The sequence below is a fragment of the Myotis nattereri genome (assembly GCF_964212035.1).
Source record: "Myotis nattereri genome assembly, chromosome: 2".
In the NCBI taxonomy this organism is placed as follows: domain Eukaryota; kingdom Metazoa; phylum Chordata; class Mammalia; order Chiroptera; family Vespertilionidae; genus Myotis; species Myotis nattereri.
This window is the reverse complement of record NC_138076.1, coordinates 120,225,888-120,247,973: the sequence shown is the minus strand read 5'-3', so window position 1 is coordinate 120,247,973 and position 22,086 is coordinate 120,225,888. Positions and strand designations below refer to the sequence as shown.

Genomic DNA, 22,086 nt, shown 5'->3' with positions numbered 1-22,086 from the left:
TTCAGGAAGGAGTCAGTATCTGTGTGGGGGTCATGTAGATTCCAGGGAGAAGCTGGTATCTGTGTCTGGCATACTGATCTGTTTGAAATTCCAGGGAGAGTCCATTATCTCATCACACGTCTGCATGTATCCGATCCTGGGCTCTCTCCGACCTAACAATCTAATTCCTGACTGTAACTTTGCAAAACTTTTCTGTGCATTGGTTTCTCTGAAAAAGAGTAACAATATCATTGTGCAAATTTACCTTCTATATGCATACTATGAGTAATGTGAGAATTTACTGGTATGTGAAAATTCTTTTAGTTTTTAGATTTGATGTTTGCATTTCTGTTCCTGTCCATTGCCCTCAATTCTAATAATGAACTTTGGGTTAAAAAAACGAACTTAGCAGTGGACATATTCAGAGGTTTACCAGATGTTGTGAATTAGTGTGTGCATTTGAACTGAGTATTCTATTGAAAAATCAGACAGAGGGTGAAAAACCGGGACTACAGGCTTTATTAGAGAAGGACCTGCCGGGCTGTCTCACAAGGGGAGAACAGCAGCATGTGCAGGGGTGGGCATGCCTTTTGAGGGGCAGAATGGGAAGGGGTGGGGGGCTTAGTGTACTCGGCACACACTGATTGGTGGCTTACTGCATTGTCCATAGAGGAACAAGGGCTTAGGGTATTTGGCAGGTGTGGATTGGTGGTCCAATGTATAGTCCATATAAGGTACATGGTTAGTCACTCAGGTATTTCCGGGCTGCAGGTTAAGTCATACTCCGCCCACCAGTTGGGGGAAGGGAGGATCTATCATCTATGATATGTATTATAGATGAGAAAACTGCTAGAGAAGCCTACATGACCTAGAACCTACTAATAAACAAAGTTACTGAGATTCAGGTTTTAAGACTATATATTTTTTGGTTATTTTTGACATAGTCCAGTGATTTACAGTTTGGAGCAGTTTTGAGCTCTTAGGAAATATTTTGCAGTGTATTAATGTAAAAGTATTCAAACCTGTAAAGAATTTTTGTGAGTTTATTTGAGCCAACCTGTCGACATTGCTGGGAGCAGAATCTCAAAGGATGGGGATAATGCTCCAGAGAATGGTGGTTTTTCACCTTGTTTTATACATTACAATTAAAAGAGGAGACCTAAGTGGGTTATGTGAAATCCATTGGTGATAGATTAGGGAGACAGGAGAAAGCAAAGGGGGTTGGGGGGGGGAACCTCTGGGATTGTATAAAAAGTAAAATGATAGACATATATTTCTTTTACTAGTACTTAGGTGGGTGCAGGATAGTTAACAGCCAACAATTAACATGATAACAATAACAATGAAGGAATTTATCTCTGTCATGGTACCCAGGCACATTTGGTTGTGCCCCAAGGGGTCCGGAAAAGGGGAAGTTACAAGTTACCCAGACATTTCATAGATATGTTATTTTAGATGCAAAAAGACAATAGGCTCAGTAAAGATCGAAGTTGATCTTTGTCAGGGAAAATACTGGCCTAGGACATGACTACCTACTAGAAATTGCTTTTAGTTAAATTTTTAATTTCAGACCAGCCTTTGTGGTAACTGCCATGCAGGTCTTCCCTGAGTTAGTCAGGTTAGCATGTGGCCTTTTTTTTTCTGTCCACAAGTGTCTGGAGACATTTTTGGTTGTTGCAACTGGAGGAGTTGTGTTGCAAGCATCCAGTGGGTAGAGGCCAGGGATGCTGCTAAAAATCTTCCAATACACAGATAGCACCCCCAATAAAGGGTGATCTACCTGAATATGAATACGTCAGTAGTGCCTATGTCAGTAGTAGCATATTGCCACAGCAGCATCTCTAGAACTGTTATACTTTCTAGTAATGGAAGTATTGTAGCAGTGTATTTTTTCAGGTTTTCCAGGGCTGTCATTTTGCAAACCTTCACGAGATTCCGTCAAATCATAATCCACGTAAATGATTCATCTTAAGTTGTCTACTCTGGGCCAGGTGTTTTTTTAGTGTTTGTAATATGGTGGTTAATAAGACAGCCTGTGTGGTGCAAGTGCACAAGTGGAGAAGACACAGGCAATAAAAACCCAAAACACAAACTACTAAGATAATTATAGACAGTGAGTGGTAAGCTAGGAGGGAAAAATATGCTAAGGTAATGGGGTAGTTAGTGAGATGCTTTAATTTTTTAAAATTTTTTATTAAGACTTAATTATTTTATTATTTTATTGTTATTACTAGAGGCCCATGCATGAAATTCGTGCACGAGTAGGGTCCCTAGGCCTAGGGATCAGGGCCGATCAGGGCCTTCTGGCTGCAGGCCTGGGCCTTCCTTCGTTCCACGCCGCCCCCTGGTGGTCAGCGCACGTCATAGCGAGCGATTGAACTCCCGGTCTCCCAGTCAAACTCCCAAGGGGACACTTTGCATATTAGCCTTTTATATATATATAGATTATTATTATTTTGATAATTTTAATGAATTTATTTGAACCAAACTGACTATTGCTGGGAAGCAAAGTCTCAATGGATTGAGAAAATGCTCTGGAGAATAGCAGTTTTGCAGTTGGTTTTATACATTACAATCAAAGGAAGAGGCCTAAGGAGGGTTACATGAAATCCATTGGTGGTAGATTTGGGAGGCCGGAGAAAGAAGGAGGTTTGGGGGAGTAATCTCTGAGATTGGCTAGGGACTAAAATGAAGAGACAAATACTTCTTTTTAAGTTGGTGGGTATAGGATATTTAAAAATTAACATTTACAGCACATAGAGATGTATGTGGGCAACAAGGTAACAATGAAGCACCTCATGCTCTGGTTGGAAATTGTACCCTGAGGGGTCTGGGAAAAAAGGGAATTACTCTGACATTCCAAAGGTATGTTAGGTGCAAAAAGACAAACAGGCTCAGTTAAGGTAAAATTTGACCCTTGTCAAGGAAGATACCTGCTTAGGACATGATTATCCGACATGACATGCTTTTAGTTAGGAAGTTTTAATTTCAGACTATCCTGCGTGGTTACTTCAGGTCTTTGAGTTTATAAGGCCTGCCATGCATGCCTCCTGAGCGTGTCTGATTTAGTATATGGCTCCCTTTTTGTCCACACTTCCCCCTTTTGGTCATAAATCAGTTCAAAAGATGCATTGATGACCAACCTTTTAGTTGGATAATGTGTTCCCATGATGCTAGAAAGGTTCATCAGTCATAGGAAGTCTTAATGTCAGTGTTTGTCTTGCTGAACAGGGGATCATTGGGGATGGGACAAGACTATAATCTTTGATGGAAGCCAAGGCCAAATTTTTCTCAAAAGGGAAAAGCAGGTGCCCTAGCTGGTTTGGCTCAGTGGCTATAGCGTCAGCCTGTGGACTGAAGGATCCCAGGTTCGCTTCTGGTCAAGGGCACATGTCCAGGTTGCAGGCTCGATCCCTAGTAGGGGGTGTGCAGAAGACAGCCAAATGGTGATTCTCTCTCATCATTGATGTATCTATTTCTCCTTCTCCCTTCCTCTGAAATCAGTAAAAATAAATAAATAAATAAATAAATAAATATATATATATATATATATATATATATATATATATATTTTTTTTTTTTTTTTTTTTAAGGGAAAAGCCAGTAAATGGGAGGCAGTCAGGTCTTCTGGGCCCTCATTAAGAAAAACACTATGGATCACTTCTAACCTATAAGCTATCATGATCCAAGTTTTGTCTGTTTCACTTTTCTGTATTTTGCATCTAGTATAACATTTACTTAAAGTTTGAGGGCACACCATACACCTCTTTAATTTTTACAGTGTGACCATGATATGGGTTCCCATTTACTGTGGCCCATCTATTTTCTATTGGAAGCACTCAAGTGCCCTTTATTTTAAATCTGATTCCTGCTAGTTGGCAATTGGGAACTGTAACCTTAATGTTTAATTGGGACCAAGGCTGTAAGAACATAATGGTGTAAATTACAATTATCATTTAAAAATGGCCTGAGGTCAGGAGGACAGTAAGAGTTTCATAAGTAAATTTCCTGTGCCTCGCCAGCAGTTATAGAGGGCCTTAAAATATTTTAGTCACTTCAGCTTCCATATGAATTAATATACTTAGTAGTCCTTGTTGGTACGGGGTAAGCATGTTCCCATAATTGGGTTCTAGTGTTTATGCATAAAATTCCCTTCTCAGTATTCCTTTTCCATTAACCTTCTATAGCTTCCCTGTTCTTAGTTTTTCTCTTTTTTACTCATTCAGAAATAACCAACTTATTAGATCAAACTACTACCTTTTAACTTCTTTTACAAACCCATACACCCTGCCTGGCCAGTTGGTTGAATATTATCCCATGCACCAAGAGGTTACCTGTTCAAAACTTGGTCAGGGCATATGACCGGATTTCTGACTCCATCCCTAGTACGGGAAGGGGGTGTGCAGGAGGCAGCCAATCAATGTCTCTCTCTCACATCGATGTTTCTCTATTTCCCCCTCTCTCTAAAAATCAATAAAAACACATTTTTAAAAAAACTACAAAACCCCACATACCCCTTTTCTTTCTTCTGCAATGATATTTTTTATAAATTTCAAAAGAGACACTGTAGAAAGGGTATTAATAATAATATAAAAGTTATTTTATACACCTTTAGCAGTTATTAACAGTTAAGATATATACACAAGGTTTGAGAAAAGCCCAAAAAACAGATATAACTATTATTATGACTAACATTACTAGCAGGGAGGTAAAGACAAATAAATGGTGTTTTAGGTTCAACATTAATTTGTAGGTATTCAGGCCTTGTCGATATCCCGAGATAGCTATCTATGATGTCAGTGGCTTCTCATTACTGAGGAGTCTTTGATCGGCAGATGACGTGGTTAGGCACCTGATAAGGTCCCTTCTGATGAGGTTGGAGAGAGTCTTTGTTGTCTTTTCCAATGGACAAAATCTGGTTGTAAGTCGTGGTCTTTGAAGTCTTTATTTCCCAGGAGCATGCTATGAAATGAATCTGTTATTAATTTATTAATTTCTTTAAGCTAGTTAATAATTATTCAGAATGTCTCTTTTTAGTAAGGTTCTTATGTCCCTTCATTTAGATGCATAGGATGGCCAGTGACTAATGAGAAAGGCAAAGTTTACCAAAAAGAGTATGTTGAGGAGCATTATAGGGAGAGCTTTTGGCCAATAAGACTTAATTTTTTTAAAAAAATATTTCATTGATTTTTTTTTATAGAGAAGAAGGGAGAGGGATAGAGAGTTAGAAACATTGATGAGAGAGATCAATCAGCTGCCTCCTGCACGCCCCCCACTGGGGATGTGCCCGCAACCCAGGTACATGCCCTTGACCGGATTCAAACCTGGGCCTGGGACCTTTCAGTCCGCAGGCCGATGCTCTATCCACTGAGCCAAACCGGTTCCGCAAGAAGACTTAATTTTTAAAAAAATACATTTTATTGACTTTTTTATAGAGAGGAAGGGAGAGGGATAGAGAGTTAGAAACATCGATCAACTGCCTCCTGCACACCTCCTACTGGGGATGTGCCCGCAATCAAGGTACATGCCCTTGACCAGAATCGAACCTGGGACCCTTCAGTCCGAGGGCCAATGCTCTATCCACTGAGTCAAACCAGTTAGGGCAAGACATAATTTTTTTAGAGCAGTTTTAGGTTCAAAGAAAAAATGAGGGGAAAATACAGAGATTTCCCACATAACCTTTGCCCTCAAACAATCCAAAGTCTGTAGTTTGCATTACAGTTCATTCTTGATGATTGCACACTCTATGGGTTTAGACAAATGTACGTATAATGACGTGTATCCATCATTATCTTATTATACAGAGTAGTTTCACTGCCCTAAATAAAAATCCTGTACTCTGCCTATCCCCTAAAAATCCTGTAGTTTCACTGCCCTAAATAAAAATCCTGTACTCTGCCTATCCCCTAAAAATCCTGTAATTTCACTGCCCTAAATAAAAATCCTGTACTCGGCCTATCCTACTTCTCCTCTCCTGAATTTTTAGGTATAGTGATAAAGGAAAGCCTCTCTAAGGAAGAGCATGTTTGAGGTAAGACCTGAATGATATGGAACCAGCCATGCAAAGACTTGGGGGAAGACTGTTTCCAGGTAGAGGAAACAGGCTAGTACAGAGATCTGAAGGTAGGAATTAGCTTTTCTTTTTTTCCCCCTCTTCCTCTTCCTTTCAACCCTCCCTTTTTTAAAGGACTGGAAGAAGCCAGAGCAATTAGAGTATAATGAGAGGGAAAAGTGAAATGAGATGAAGTCAGTGGACCAGGCAGGGACCAGATCATGTAGGTGTACAGAAGGATTGTATCTTTTAAAAATATATATATTTTTATTGATTTCAGAGAGGAAGGGAGAAGGAGAGAGAGATAGATACATCAATGATGAGAGAGAATCATTGATCAGCTGCCTCCTGCACTCCCCACATTGGGGATGAAGGCCACAACCCGAGCATGAACTGTGACCTCCTGGTTCATAGGTCTATGCTCAACCACTGAGCCATGCCGTCTGGGCTAGATTGTATCGTAATAAAATTCACTGGAAAGTAGGCAATCTTTGGTGTGTTTAAACAGTAGGAGACATTGGTGATTTTGAAAAGATCACTTTGAATGTGGAGGATTGTGAGAATACAGAATGGAAGAAAAAAGAAGCGTGTTAGAATGTTCAAGGTGAGAGATGATGTTGGCTTGAAACAGTGGTAGGAGCAGCGGAAATGGAGAGAAATGGATGGATTCTGATTATTTTGGAGGTCAAGCTAGCAGGACATCCTGATGGATTAGATGTGGAGAGTGAGGAAAACAGGAATTTAAAGATGATTCCTGGATGTTTAAATTGAGCTAAAACTGAGATTTGTAAGGCAAGAGTGAGGAGTAGGTTTAAAGGTGGTGCAAATCAAGAGTTCTGTTTTGGAATGTGAGATTTGAGATTCTTATTCGTTGTCTTGGAAGATATATTGAGAAGGCAATAACTAAATCACAATGACTTTAACTATTTTTAAAACTGACATGAATCTAAAGAATTTTGCAGCATTAAGGAATTTCAGGCTAAACAATTTGACTGGAATTAAAAATGGCAAAAGTTCGGTTTACAATATTAGCTACTACATGAGATAGTAAAATGTTTTGTTCAGAATTTGCACACCCAGTCTCTTTTGTGTTAATCACATTGTCTAATTCTTGTTATACTGTGTATTTTTGTTTGCCATTTTCACTTGATAATGCCCTCTTAAGTATTTATTATTTTGTTTCACTAACAAATAATCAAGTGAATGTGATTTTTTTCATGCTTATATGAATGAACTCATATTGTCCTGAAAACCTGTATTTGATTTTCCTTTAATGTGAGAGCTAACCCAAAAGCCAGAACAAAAGAACCATTTATTTCTTTCCATCTGCTTTCTAGACTTTTTGTGAGGAATCAAGGAGAGGATCTGATCCATAGATTGTAGAATGTTAGAGCTGAGAACTCTCTCTGAAACCCTGTTGTTTACTTATCTCAGTTTACCGATGAGGAAATTGTGTTTTTGTTCCTGATGAAAATTCTTCTTTGTGTATTGTTTCTCTTTGGAGGAAGTTCTTTGCTAAAAAACAGAAGGTGGTTTATGAAGAGACCAGTGCAACTGCCTGTGCTACGTACCTGGGAGGTGGTTTCAGTAGAAAACTTATTGGATCATTTAAGCAATGAAATCTCTTTTTTTGCTCTGGCCCTTCCTTGGCCCTTTCTCTCCATTCATTATCCTATATTTAATCTATATGTAGTACTGTCACTTGCTACTAATTTCAGGGTTATTAGTGTAGAATAATCATGGGAATTAGAAAAGAAGGGGGTAGAGTTACAAAAAACTGTAACTTTGAACTGAAATTAAAGACAAAATATTAACTTCCTATCTTCAAGTGACTGGAAGAGTTCCATATACTGACTTTTTGGTTCTTTTTTTAAAGAAAGGACTCATTTCTTACACTTTCCAGTTTTGAAGTGGAACTATATAAACTGTTAGCAAGTAGAGTGCATCCTTTTAAATCTTTTTAAAAATGTTTTTTATTGATTTTAGAGAGAGAGGAAGGGAAAGGGATAAAAAGAGATAGAAATATTGATGAGAGAGAAACATTTATCAGCTGTCTCCAGCATGCCCCCTATTTGGGATTCAGCTGGTAACTCGGGCATGTGCCCTGACTGGGAATCTTGGTTTGTGGATCATGCTCAACCGCCAAGCTACACCTGCCGGGCCTACATAATTCTAATAATGCCTTAAATTTGTATGTAGCACTTCCATACATGTTATTTCATTTACTTCTTAAAACTGCGCTCTGAAGTAGAAGAACAGATATGATCTCTTTTTGAAAGTGGATGAAAGTAAGATTTAGAAAGCTTAGAGTAATTTGCCCAAGGTCACATGGCTGAAAGAGCATGTGCTGTCTCCTGATTGCTCTTTCTGCTGAACAAAGCTGCCTTTGTGACAGCTGGCACCAGGTTGACTTTGAGTTTCTCAATTACAAGCTCTACCCCTGAGTGTTTATGTTGAGCCCAGAGGTTAGACTCAGTGGTTGGTACTTGTGTTTTTTTTTTGCTGGAATTGTTGCTGCACACCTAATTTTCTGTTAAACCAGGTTAATTTTGCTTCTTAGATGCATTCTAGCCTTTTAATGGATTTTTCTGTTTATTTTGAAAATAAATAAACCAAATGTATCATGGTACAGTCCTTCATATTTCTAATGATTTTGCATCATTTTCTTTGAGTATTTGTTTCCCTCATTTTAAGATGTAGAATTTAACTAGATTGCATAGATTTAAAAAAATATATGGTTGTTTCCCTTAGGCCCCCTCATTGCATTACATGGCAATTGTTTATAGAATACAAGAGTAATAGGAAAGCAACAGGGTGATTTTTGTTAAAGTTACAAACAAGTTAAGTGAAATCCCAAATCGGTTTAAAGGTAGTTATATGCATTACAGAGTGATATGTCTTTTTGTACAGGCATTTACCAACAGGTTTCTTTAAGTCTATTAGGAGTTCTTGTGGCTCTTTAAAGAAAATAAATATACAGATGCCAGGATTTTATTCTAGACCTATTGAACCAGAATCCTTGGGTCCTGGATTTATGTATTTAAAAAAATATATTTTTATTGATTTCAGAGAGGAAGGGAGAGTGAAAGAGAGATAGAAACATTAATGGTGAGAGAGATAAATTGATTGGCTGCCTCCTACATGCGCTCTACTGGGGAATGAGCCTAAAATCTGGGCATGTGCCCTGACTGGGAGTCGAACTGTGACCTCCTGGTTCATAGGTCGACACTCAACCACTGAGCCACACTGGCCAGGCTGGATGTATGTATTTTTAAAAAGCTTCACAAGCGATGAAGATGTCACTATTGTTTGAAAAAGGAGTGCTTAAAGTAATTAGTTATATTTTATTTAAAGCAGTTAATGTATTAAAAACTTCTTAGGAACATGCTTTACAAAAAGACAAATCTCTACATGTCCTCTAAAGAATATTTGGGAAATAAAGTTAGATTTATTTATTTGTTATTTGTTAAAGGAAAATGCCACATTTACTCATAGTTGACTCATAAAAAATTGAGATAATTCACATATAAAATTCACCAATTTAAAGTGTACAATTCATGGTTTTATTATATTTACAGAATTGTGCAACCATCACTACAATCTAATTTTATTTTATTTATTTTTTTAAATATATTTTATTGATTTTTTACAGAGAGGAAGGGAGAGGGATCAAGAGTTAGAAACATCGATGAGAGAGAAACATTGTTCAGTTGCCTCCTGCACACCCACTACTGGGGATGTGCCCGCAACCAAGGTACATGCCCTTGACTGGAATCGAACCTGGGACCCTTCAGTCCGCAGGCTGAAGCTCTACCCACTGAGCCAAACCGGTCAGGGCTACAATCTAATTTTAGAACATTTTTTCATCCCCAAAAGAAACCTCTTACCCATTAGCTGTCACTCCCTATCCCCATCCCCTTAACCTGGGCCACTTCCAATCTACTTTATGTCTTTTTTGGATTTGCCTGTTCTGTACTTTTTAAAAAATTAATCCTCACCAGAGGTTATCTTTCCCATTGATTTATTTTTATTTTTTTGGGAGAATGGAAGGGAGGAGGGAGACACAGAGAAACATTGTTAGACACATTGATTGATTTCCTCCCACATGCACTCCAACTAGGGCTAGGGATCGAGCCTGCGATCAAGGAATGTGCCCTTGGCCAGAATTGAACACGCGACCCTTTTAGTCTGAGGGCCGATGGTCTAATCACTGAACAACTGACTAGGGCCTCAGTTATTGTTTTTTGTAGACATCTTAATTTCCACTAACCCTTGAGTTTGTATTTGCTAACTATATCAGCTTGCTTAATGCCTTTACTACACAGTTCAGAACTCTAAATTTAAGACTAGATTAACCTGTCAGTTTTCTTAAAAGACTATCAAAATAACCTGGTGCTCAAACTAAGCCAAGTTTATATTTACTGCTGTGAGAGTGAGCATTGCTCTAAAGAGTTCCAATAGTGTTTTAGAAAGAAGAGGTCCTGGATGGAAATTTATAGGGTTTTGGTGTCTTGGTTCTAGTGGTTTAAGGCAGGTCTTTTTTCTGTTTCTTTTTTAAAAAAAATATATTTTATTGATTTTTTACAGAGAGGAAGGGAGAGGGATAGAGAGTTAGAAACATTGATGAGAGAGAAACATCGATCAGCTGCCTCCTGCACACTCCCTACTGGGGATATGCCCGCAACCAATGTACATGCCCTTGACCGGAAGCAACCCTGGGACCCCTCAGTCCGCAGGCCGATGCTCTATCCACTGAACCAAACCAATTAGGGCTCTTTTTTTTTTCTTACTGAATTTATTGGTGGTGACATTGGTTAATAAAATTATATAGGTTTCAGGTGTACAGTTCTATAATACATCATTGTATATTGTATTGTGTGTTTTCCACCTCAAGTCAAATCTCCTTCCATCACCCCCTTTACTCTCTTCTACCTTCCCCCACCTCCCTATCCCTCTGATAGTCACTATACTGTTGTCTTTGAAAAAGGTGAAGGAAATAAGCAAAACAACAAAGAAAAACACACACACCACAAGACACACACACACACACAAACACACACACACACACAAACCCCAAAACCTCATAGACACAGACAAGGCAGGTCTTTCAACACAGAGAACATATTTGCACTGGGCAAAACTTGTGATAGGATAGTTTAGGACTCGTTGAGCAAGTCTTGATGAGCAAATATTTGTTTGATAAGCGAGCAGGTTTGCTTAGCTGAGCAATTTATTGTACTAAGGGGCTGGTGGAGCAGCCTGTTGTTTAGTTAAATGAATTTTTGAGAAGTTCCTAAAGCGAATAATGAAGTTATGCACTGGTTTTTATCCTTATTTTGCTGGGCAGGAGTTTCCTGGAACAATTGATAAAGTCATGTTAATGTAAGGGCTTTAGATTCTTCTTTATCATTAAGTTACGTGAATGTAAAAGGTCTTAATGACATCTATAAAGGCAGACACATTTTAATTAAATACTTACTCTTCCCAACCCTGGGTATTTTATAGTTTCCATGACTTTAATCTTCTAACTGTAGATGGCATTATGATTGTGGATCTCTGTGGCACTTTGCTGACTTCAATTAGTATTTCAATATAACTTATCCCTGAATGCACCCTAAGTTTCCATTGAACTGAACTAGTTTCTGTTCCTCAAAATGGTACTTTTGCTTTTCCTTTTCCCTCTTGACTATTGTGTTCATTTCATCTTATCAAAATTCTGTACCTCATTCAATCTTTCCTGAGTCCCACACTTTCTATCTTTAAACTAGCTCTACCGTATTTCTATATAGAAATTTATGTGACTCATTCAGCCCCTTATTAGATTGTAAGCCCATGGAAAACAGACTGCATTTTACTCATCTTTTAAAAAACCCTTTTAATAAATATTTGTGTTACAGTGATTTTCAAATATTTTTCATCTCATGGCACAAACTAATCACTAAAATTCTTTGGCACACCAAAATATATGTTATATATTTTGACCATCTGACAAAAAAAAAAAGATATAATTTTGATTCATTCACGCCAGACAGTTAATGTTGTGTTGATTGTTGTCATTTTTTTATGTGCCCTTCACTAAATAGTCAGGTATTGCATGTTTTAAAAATTCTTGTGGTACACCAGTTGAAAATCACTGCTCTATTGAACTGAGTCAGGCTAAAAAGATAAATGTCCAGTAGATTAATGAATTATTTCATATTAGACTGATCTTAAAGGCCTTTTATCTTTATCTCTATGATTCTATCTTTCCAAAGATAAAATATATTATAGAGAACTGTCATTTTAGCTTGTACTTTGGGTAGATCATGAGTCAGATATAATTGCTTCTTTTAAAAATAGATTTTTATTGATTTCAGAGAGGAAGGGAGAGGGAGAGAGAGATAGAAATATCAATGATGAGAGAGAATCATTGATCGGCTGCCTCCTGCATGCCCCCAATGGGGATTGAACCCACAACCCGGGCATGTGCCCCTGACTGGAATTGAATCCGGAACCCTTCAGGTCTTCAGGTTGACGCTCTAGCCACTAAGCCAGTGGTTCTCAACCTGTGGGTTGCCACCCCTTTGTGGATCGAACGACCCTTTCACAGGGGTCTCCTAAGACCATCAGAAAACACATATATAATTACATATTGTTTTTGTGATTAATCACTATGCTTTAATTATGTTCAATTTGTAACAATGAAAACACATCCTGCATATCAGATATTTACATTACGATTCATAGCAGTAGCAAAATTACAGTTATGAAGTAGCAATGAAAATAATTTTATGGTTGGGGGTCACCACAACATGAGGAACTGTATTAAAGGATTGTGGCATTAGGAAGGTTGAGAACCACTGCACTAAGCCAAAACAGGTAGGGCAAATATCATTGTTTTGAAATATAACCAACTTTAACTCAGTCTTCTCACAGATGGACTTCACTGAATGTAGCAGGAAAAAAATGTTAAATAGTGTTTTTTTTTTTTCTCACTTCATAGCATTGACGTCTTTTTAAATATAGTGACTTATTCATAGAAGGCCTTAGGGAAGTAAGTTTTATGCTTTAATTTTAGGCAGCTTTGGTTTTAATTCTTTAATCTTTGTAATGTCCTGTTTCTCTTCATAGTTCATTTTGATAAAGGGTTAGAGGTATGACCACAGAACAGAACGTAGTATGTATTTGACACTCGTATGTGATATTTTAATATGGTTGTGATGCAGTGTTGAAAGAGATCTTTGGGTACTGTGGTTTAGTGGCTGCTAAATGGGAAATCAAAAGTAATTTCCACTCATGACAAGGTGGTTCTTTAGAGTTAATATTGGAAGATAGAGACTGTTTTATATATAGTGCCCAGTGTAGGGTTTCCCAACTATCATGTGGCATAGCTATAAACTTGCCCATGTACCCTAAGAGAAAGCATTTTTTTTAAAAAATTCTGTTTTGTGGCCAGTGTTTGCCTCTACCACTTTATACCTACTTGTTATCTTCTGTCTAACCCAGGAAACTGTATTTGCCACCACCCACTCTACACATCCCTAATTAGCAATTCCATAATGCTTGAATACAATAAATAGCTAACTATGATCTGGCACTTAAAAATTTTTTGAGGATATATATGTGAGCATTTATTTGTAGGAGGGTGAGAATTGGGGATAATACAGGATAAATCAATAGACTTATTAGTACTTTGCATTTCTGAAGGAAACTTTTTAATAAAAATCTTGCTGATACGTTGGGGTGGAGTAATGTGATATGTATTTCTTACCTTTGACCACATTGTGCCTAATAACATACCCTGGACCACTGATGGAAATCTTACCAACAGTAATAATGCATTATCTTGAATTGAGATTAGCTCTTTTTAGAAGCACCCGTTCAGATAAGAAAGGATGATTATGAAAGATGTGACAGGAAAATATGACAGGCAACCCTAATGCTTTGAAAATTTTCAATATGTATGAGTTTGTTACCATGGGTTAGTTAAATAATAGTAGCTCCTGAACAATATGGTTCAAATTTTAGTTACCACAGTATATTTACCGTGAGTAACTGCATAAAGTACAAACGTTTCTGGTAGCTCTTCAGTCCACAGATAACTATGCAAATAATAGATGTGTATCATGGTCAGCGACCAATCATGTCACTTCTTTGAAGTCTGTCAGTGACTGATTATTGGATGTCTGTTAACTCATAATGCACAAAACAGGCAAGTGTATAGTTGTGCTGCTTCCCAGTGATAAACATTTATGACTTTTTACAAAAATGGAAAACCAGAAGTGGGAATTGGCTAACAAAGATAAAAGTGAAGCAAAGAAAGGAACATGATAATGCTGAAAGTAAAAGTCAAACATAAACGGATTGTAGAGGAAATAGCTGACTGTGGTAATGTTGACACTGCCACCGCTTAAGACATTTTAAATAGGCAGCAAGAGGAACTTAGTGAAGGCAAACTTGTCAACATAAATGAGTCAAGTGTTTGCGACCAAAAGGATGAGGATGTCCAGAGAAATGATATAGGCAAAAAAGTCAAATTAAAGGAACTCTTAAAGATATTTTAGGACACAAAGTGCAAAGAATAAAATGCTGCAAGCCGATCCAAACTTAGAATGGAGTATGACATTGGATGGATGGATGTATTGGATGGATGCTTAGGCCTTGGCACTAGTAACCACTTATTTAGTAAATAACTCACTTACTGTTAGCATTTTTCATAGTGAAGTATCTGATAAAATATTTTTTTTCTGATGTAAACACATAATACTGGTCTATGGCATATATAATTTGAAGTGTATAGACCAGCCGTGGGCAAACTATGGCCCATTCAGCTGTTCTATCCGGCCCGCGGAGCCGAAAGAGCGGAGGGTTCTCTTGCTCTCCCCTCTGCTCCTTCACCAGCAGCAGTGTTAACATGTATTAGTTCACACAAATACTCCATCCATGCTTTTGTTCCGGTCCTCCGGTCCAGTTTAAGAACCCATTGTGGCCCTTGAGTCAAAAAGTTTGCCCACCCCTGGTATAGACCCTCATATATTCTTTAGATCAGTTTCTCAAACACTATTGACATTTTGGCAGATAGTTCGTTGTTGTGGGGAGCTGTCCTTTGCATCGTAGGATGTTTAACAGCATCCTGGCCCTTCTTGCTAGATGCTAGTAGCATTCCCCCCACTTTTGACAAGTAAAAATGACTCCACATATTGCCATATTCAAGGTGGGTGGGAGCAATAACTGCTACTGAAACAAACAGGAATGCTGTTGTTATAGTTCATTTGTCTGTCAGAGAAAACTTGAGTAACTATTTTTCATTTTTAATACTCATAATTCTATAATAAACTGACTTTACTTCCTGTATTGTTACTTGTCTGAGGCTTTGTTTTGGCCTTAAGAGAATTCATTATAATTCTTCAAGGAAAATATATTGATTGTTTCAATGGTTTCTGGTCTCTGTCCCTGATTATTTCTGATTGCCTTGCAGAGCTCTGAGGAACGTGAGTGTAATGATGAAGCTTCTCAGGAAGAGGAGGGGTTTATGGGCATGTCCCCTCTCTTACAAGCCCATCATGCTATGGAAAGAATGGAAGAGTTTGTTTGCAAGGTAAGATGGCAATTTCTTGTAATTTTCGTGTTATATGATCCGCCGTTCCCAAACAGAAACCTTTAAGGAGAGTGGTAGTACCTTACCCTTTGGTTTGCATGAGGGGTAATCTCTGGCAAAATGGAGACAAAAGCAATCTCATGACTTTAACCCTGTTCAAGACATAATACATTTGCCTGCAGCAGCCATGACAAAGTTTTGAGAAAACTAGGACATCTAACTGGTAAAGAAGTTTTCCCTAATACAGTGGGGCCTTGACTTACGAGTTTAATTCATTCGGAGACCTAGCTCGTTAAGGAGCTCGTTAACTCAAATTATTCTGTCAACTCAATGCAAAAAACCGGCTGAGAGAGAGCTGGTATCTCAAAAAAAAACTCGTTAGTTGGGACACTCGTAAGTCAAGGCCCCACTGTATAGGTTACTGATAGTTTAGACGAGGCAGAATGAAGCAAAATTGGGGGTGGTTAATGCCTGGAGATTCTAAAGTGCTATTTCCAAGTCCCTTGATCTATTTATGCTGTTGACTGTGATAGCAAGTATGATACTTTCTAGGGTCATCAACTACTCTTTATATAGGATTTGCCTGGTTTTCATACACATGTAGTGTTTTCAGTTTAACTGGTATATTGTCTCTCTAAGGCTTTTCTTCCAATTCACTTTCTGGTTCATTAGGACCTATTGTGGGGATTTTTTTTTTCTTTTTCCCTAAAATGGTAACTGGAATTGGGATTGCTTGCTTGGAGAAAATATGTCAAGGACACTGGTAAATCTATAGCCACCTGATTATACTGATTGATCAGGGCCCTGGCAGATGAAAAGTCAACATAAGCCAGTTGCCTATGTGTATATGTGTATGTAAATTCATTTACATATTAAACATTCCTGGAAAACTCTTTTAGAGAGAAATTTTCATGCATGTGGTCATAGATCCTGAAAACTAAGCTTAGGTTTTTCTGCATTCACAGTGACACTAGAAGTAATTGAGGCCAGTTGACTTAGAATACTATACTTTAGATAAGAGGACAAGAAGAAAACATTATAATCTGAATAGAGACATCCCTTCCAAGATGAAGGGGTTGGTGGAGAGGGGAAGGGGAGGGATATAAACATGGGACTACTTAGAGCCCAGGAAATTTTTTACAAAAAAATCTTTATTGTTGAGGGCATTATAGATGACCCTGTTTTCTTCCCCCATTGCCCCCCTCCACCCGGTTTCCGCTCTGCCCGAAGCCTTCGCCACCTATTGTCTGTGTCCATAGGTAATGCATATATGCATTTAAAATCTTTGGCTAATCTCTTCCTACCCCTTCCTCCACACTTCCCTCTGAGATTCGTCAGTATGTTCCACGTTTCCATGCCCCTAGTTCTATTTTATTCACCAGTTTATTTTATTCATTAGATTTCTTGTTTGTTTATTTTGATTTTTAGATTCAGTTGTTGATAGATGGGTATTTATTGCCATTTTATTATTCATATTTTTTTTCTCTTCTCCTTCCTCTTCCTAAAGAATACCCTTCAACATTTCATGTAATATTGGTTTGGTGGTGATGAACTCCTTTAGCTTTTTCTTGTCTGTGAAGCTCTTTATCTGACCTTCAATTCTAAATGAAAAGCTATGCTGGGTAGAGTAATCTTGGTTGTAAGTCCTTGCTATTCATCACTTTGAATATTTCTTGCCACTTGCTTCTGACCTGCAAAGTTTCTCTTGAGAATCAGCCGACAGTTGATTAGTGCTACACTTGTAGGTAACTAACTGCTTTTCTCTTGCTGCTTTTAAAAGAGTCTTTGTGTTTAACCATTGGCATTTTAGTTATGATGTGTCTTGGTGTGGGACTCTTGGTTCCTCTTGTTTGGGACTCTCTGTGCTTCCTGGACTTGTAAGTCTGTTTCTTTCACCAGGTAGGGGAAGTTTTCTGTAATTTTTGAAAATAGGTTTTCAGTATCTTGCTCTCTCTCCTCTCTCTGGCACTCCCATAATGTGAATGTTGGTAGGCTTGAAGTTGTCCCAGAGACTTCTTACACCAAGCATGTCAAACTCACTGCGGCCCACAACGAACATTTTTGTGGCCCAGCCAATATAACGGTATGTAAGAAACGTTTCAATAAAAATAACGAACTACAATGTTTGCTAATGGCTGATTACTATAATTGTTGTTGCATTCATCTCCCTTACATGCCTTATGCGCAGGTGCACCATTTCTCTCCACTAATACTAGCAGTGAGCATTTTAGTAGCCAATTGCCACGTCATTAGTCTTGTACGGACTTGTTTTATGTGTGCAACAGGTAATACTTTGCTTTCGGAAAACAAGAAAAATAGGTTTATTTGCATTATGCTTATTAATTTGTGTAGTTATTCAGTGTCTGGTAAGTTAATGTACAAGAAAAAATATTAATTTTATCACAATGTTCTATTTTATGTTAATGATTACTCATTTATTTCAGCTCTTTGTATTCAGCATGTCTTTGTTGAAATAAACCTACGTTTCTATGAAAATTGAAGCTTTTTTTTTTTGCGGCCCACATAAACTTAAACCTTGTTTATTTGGCCCGTGTTAGCCTTTGAGTTTGACGTGCTTGCCTTACAGTATCTTCATATTTTTGGATTCTTATGTCTTTTTGCTCTTCTGATTGGGTGTTTTTTGCTTCCTCATATTCCAAATCATTGATTTAGTTCTTAGACTCCTCTACTCTACTGTTGAACCTTGTAAATTATCCCTTATTTCAGTTAGTGTAGGCTTAATTTCTGACTGGTCCTTCTTCATGTCTGACATTTTCACTAAGATCCTTGAAAGTCTCACTAAGTCCCTTGAAACTCTCTCTGAGTCCTTTGGAGCTCTCATTCAGATCCTCGAGTAACCTTAAAACCATGGTGTTGAACTCTGTATTCAGTAGTTTGTTTGCTTCCATTTCTTTCATTGTGACATGTTTCTTTTTCTCCCCATTTTGGCTGCTTCCTCCATTTGTTTCTATGTAATTAGTTAGAGCTGCTATGGTTCCTGAAATTGATAGAGTGGCCTTGTGTAGTAAGTGTCCTGTAGGGCCCAATGGTTCAGCCTCCTTAGTCACCTGAGCTGTGCACTCTAGGTATATCCCTGTGTGGACTGTGTGCACAGTCTTGTAGTTGAACCTTGATTGCTGTTGGCATCACTGGGAGGAATTAATCTCCAGGCCAATTGGCTGTGAAGACCAGCTGCTACTACAGTGGGAGAGCAGCTGTGTAGGACACCCCTATGGAGCAGAACTTGCTTCAGTGGGGCTTTGGTGCTCACTGAGTCTTCCCCTTGAGTGTGTTGCTTGTGGATGTGTAGAGTTGTAATCTGCTATGGTCTGAAGCTGTCCACTGGGTGCACTGGCCCTGGGGCCTCCCAGGAGGTGCAAAGTGAGCCACTGCCTCGGGCCATATGGCAAGAACTACAGAGAGGTCTGCAGATGGCTGCTACTTGTATTGGGTTTGTGAAGTGCCCAGGTGAGGCCCAGCTGAGCAGCAAGGCAGGCTGGTGCTAGTGCCGGGTAATGGGCCTTTTATTGATTAGTTTGGGGCATGCTGGTGCCAGCTGCTATTTGTTTTAGAGGTTTTAGCAAAGTCTGAAGCCTGAGCCAGGATAGGCAATTTATATGGAAAAGCAGTTGCAAACAGCTTGTGTGGGGCTGCAAATTGGATTCGGTGGTGTTTCGGGTCATCACCAGGGCAAAGGGGACAGTGTTAGCCAGGCTGATGGAAACTCAGATATGGCTGCCCATCAGCTCTGCTATGAGAGGAGGTGTGGTGGTGGTGGTGGTGGGGTCCCAGCACAGGAACGAGGACCCCTGTCTGGAAGAAAGCTGCCCTGAGTTCCCACCACATGCCAGACAATCCAGTTCCTCTCGTATGTCCCTGTGTCCTCCAAAGCCTCCCGGCACTGGAGCTTAGAGGGATTGAGTCTGAGTACGTTCGTGTACTGGCTCTTTAAGAGGTGGTTTTTACAGCCCAAAGTTATGAGAACTTCTCTTCTCAGCTCTGGAACCCTGGGCTCAGGGTCTGGGACCCTTTTGCTCCTCAGAGTGTGGCGGGGGGAGGGGGTTCAGTGTTGGGGGGGGGGCACTCTGCAGCCAAGATATCCCTCCCAATTTTAAAAATAACAGCACTGTGAGTGTCGGACCAACCCATTCTGCATTTCCGCCCCTCTTACCAGTCTCAGTGTGGTTTCTTCTTTACTTCTCTAGTTGTAGGACTTCTATTCAGCCAGGTTTCAGGTATAGTGGAGCCTTGACTTACGAGTTTAATTCGTTCTGTGACGGAGCTCGTAATTCAGATTACTCGTATGTCAAATCATAAAGTGAATGAGTGAGACAGTGATGCTGGGCTGATGTTGTGGCATTCACTGTGACATTCGCTGCGCCAACTAGCGGTGGGGTATTTGAAGCTGGCTCGTAACCCCAATTTTAGCTCGCACCTCAAAGCAAAAAAATCAGCCGAGAGACGGCTTGTATATTGAAAAACTCGTTAGTCGGGACACTCGTAAGTCAAGGCCCCACTGTAGTTGTTAATGATGGTTTTGTATCTTAGTTGTAATTTTGCTGTGATTGTGGGAGGCAGCAGGTCCAGGCATTTATCTACGCCACCATCTTTGTTCTCCGAGCCCAGGAAGTTTTAATCAGTGTTTGAAAATTGGTGAAAAAAAAACCCCGAGCAAAACAATAGATCCATTCTACTGATTACTGACATAGGAGAATTAGTACAGAAGGATACAAAAGATCTATTTTATTTTTCAAAAAGCATGTTTTGGCCCTGGCTTGGTGGCTCAGTTGGTTGGAGCATCTTCCTGTACACCAAAACGTTGCGGGTTCGATATCCGGTCAGGGTACTACCTAGGTTGCAGTAACTGATTGATGTTGAATCTCTCAGTGTTGAGTACATATTTAGTGTCTGGGCCATTGGGGATTTTTAATTTTTATATTATTAGTAGAGTACTGTAGCTAACTTCACTGTCTTTTTGTTCTTTCTGAACTAAAAATAATACAGTAAATAAAACTTTCAATTTAATAGCTAATGAAAGAATAAATAGGGCATTTTTTTGTGGCAAACTATGATTTATTGAAGAAAATGAGTGGGGCACAGAAATGGATAAACCATTCACTTATCATCCACTAGCAGTTTGTCTATGAGAGCAGCAAGAAGAGGCCTCCTATTACATGGTGTTCTCCAGACCTGCTCTACCCTGCTCTGGTGGTGCCACTGACCATATTTAAAAACTAGCCATGTCCAGTGCCTCAAGGATTCTGTTTCTTGGATTGAAAGCAAGTAAATGGAGACAGTTAAAATGAAGTGTCCTGTGGTCTTGCTGGTGTACTTTCTCTTTAGGAAAAGCTTTTCTTACAGGAATAGGGGAAGGAAAATCATTTTAATCTTTATAGAGAATCCAAGTTTGATCTTGGTCTCTTTTTTTCAGCCTTCAGTTGCTGTTATTTTACCAGCGTAGCCTGGCTCATGTGGGAATAGGTATATTGTGGGTATTTTTTTAAAAAAAATTCTATTTGTGCACTATATAGTCTGATAAAAACTCAGTGGACCATTGCTAAGGTTGATGTAGGCGGTGTCTTTGTCAAGCTTATAAATAAACATGCTTTCGTCTAAGCTGTGATCCTGTTCTTTTTCCCCCAGGCAGTAAAAGAGGATACGTGTTTAGGTTGGCATTTGGCTTGACTCCAAGTTGAGAATAAGGTGTAGGGTTTGTTGAATATAAATTAATTGCAGTATAATTAGAAAGTACAGCTCCCTGGCTCAGTTTTTAGACCACTAGAACGTTTGTATAGAAACAATGGGGTGGTGGGGGGGAGAATCACTCTTGACATTTTATGCACATGTAACTAGTAAGAAACTCAACATATTCTTTCTGACTATACAAAGGGAGAATTTGATTATTTTGTCTGTGTGGCAACACAATAGTTTTTATGTGGTCACAGTAGAGCTGTTTTTGAATTGTGAACTGCCTTGAGGATGTAGGGATTGATGCTCATTTTCCTCTCCCTCTTAGAAAATAAAATTCTCCCGAAGTAAAACAGGGTAGCAGCATCTTGTAAAGTTAATCTCAACAATAGCTGTTTTACCAAGTTCAAATTAGATAAAAGGAATTCATTATCTTGGTGTGTCTCTCACTTTCTCTCAATATAAGTCCTATGAAAGCTACAGCTACTTTTACAAGTCGTGAAAATATTAGCAGTAGACATAAAAAAAAATCTAGATTAGTCTTTTGGCATTATTTTATTTTGTTGTATGTTAGGAACAAGCACTGAACAGTCAGATTAACACCAGTAACCACAGGGCCATATCTGTTCTTTTTTTTTAATATATATTTTTTATTGGTTTCAGAGAGGAAGGGAGAAAGAAATAGAAACATCAATGATGAGAGAGAATCATCGATTGGCTGCCTCCTGCACACCCCCTACTAGGGATCGAGCCTGTAACCCAGGCATGTGCCCTTGACTGGAATCGAACC

General features: G+C 38.8%; 1 protein-coding gene across 1 annotated transcript in view; it reads left to right on the top strand.

Moving 5' to 3' along the window:
* The window catches only part of ADIPOR2 (adiponectin receptor 2), a 75,407-nt gene that overhangs the window by 36,542 nt on the left and 16,779 nt on the right, over nt 1-22,086 (top strand). Inside the window, exon 3 of the mRNA XM_081083643.1 lies at nt 15,489-15,608. Coding sequence (XP_080939769.1) covers nt 15,489-15,608 — 120 coding nt within the window. The remainder of the gene's footprint in view (nt 1-15,488; nt 15,609-22,086) is intronic.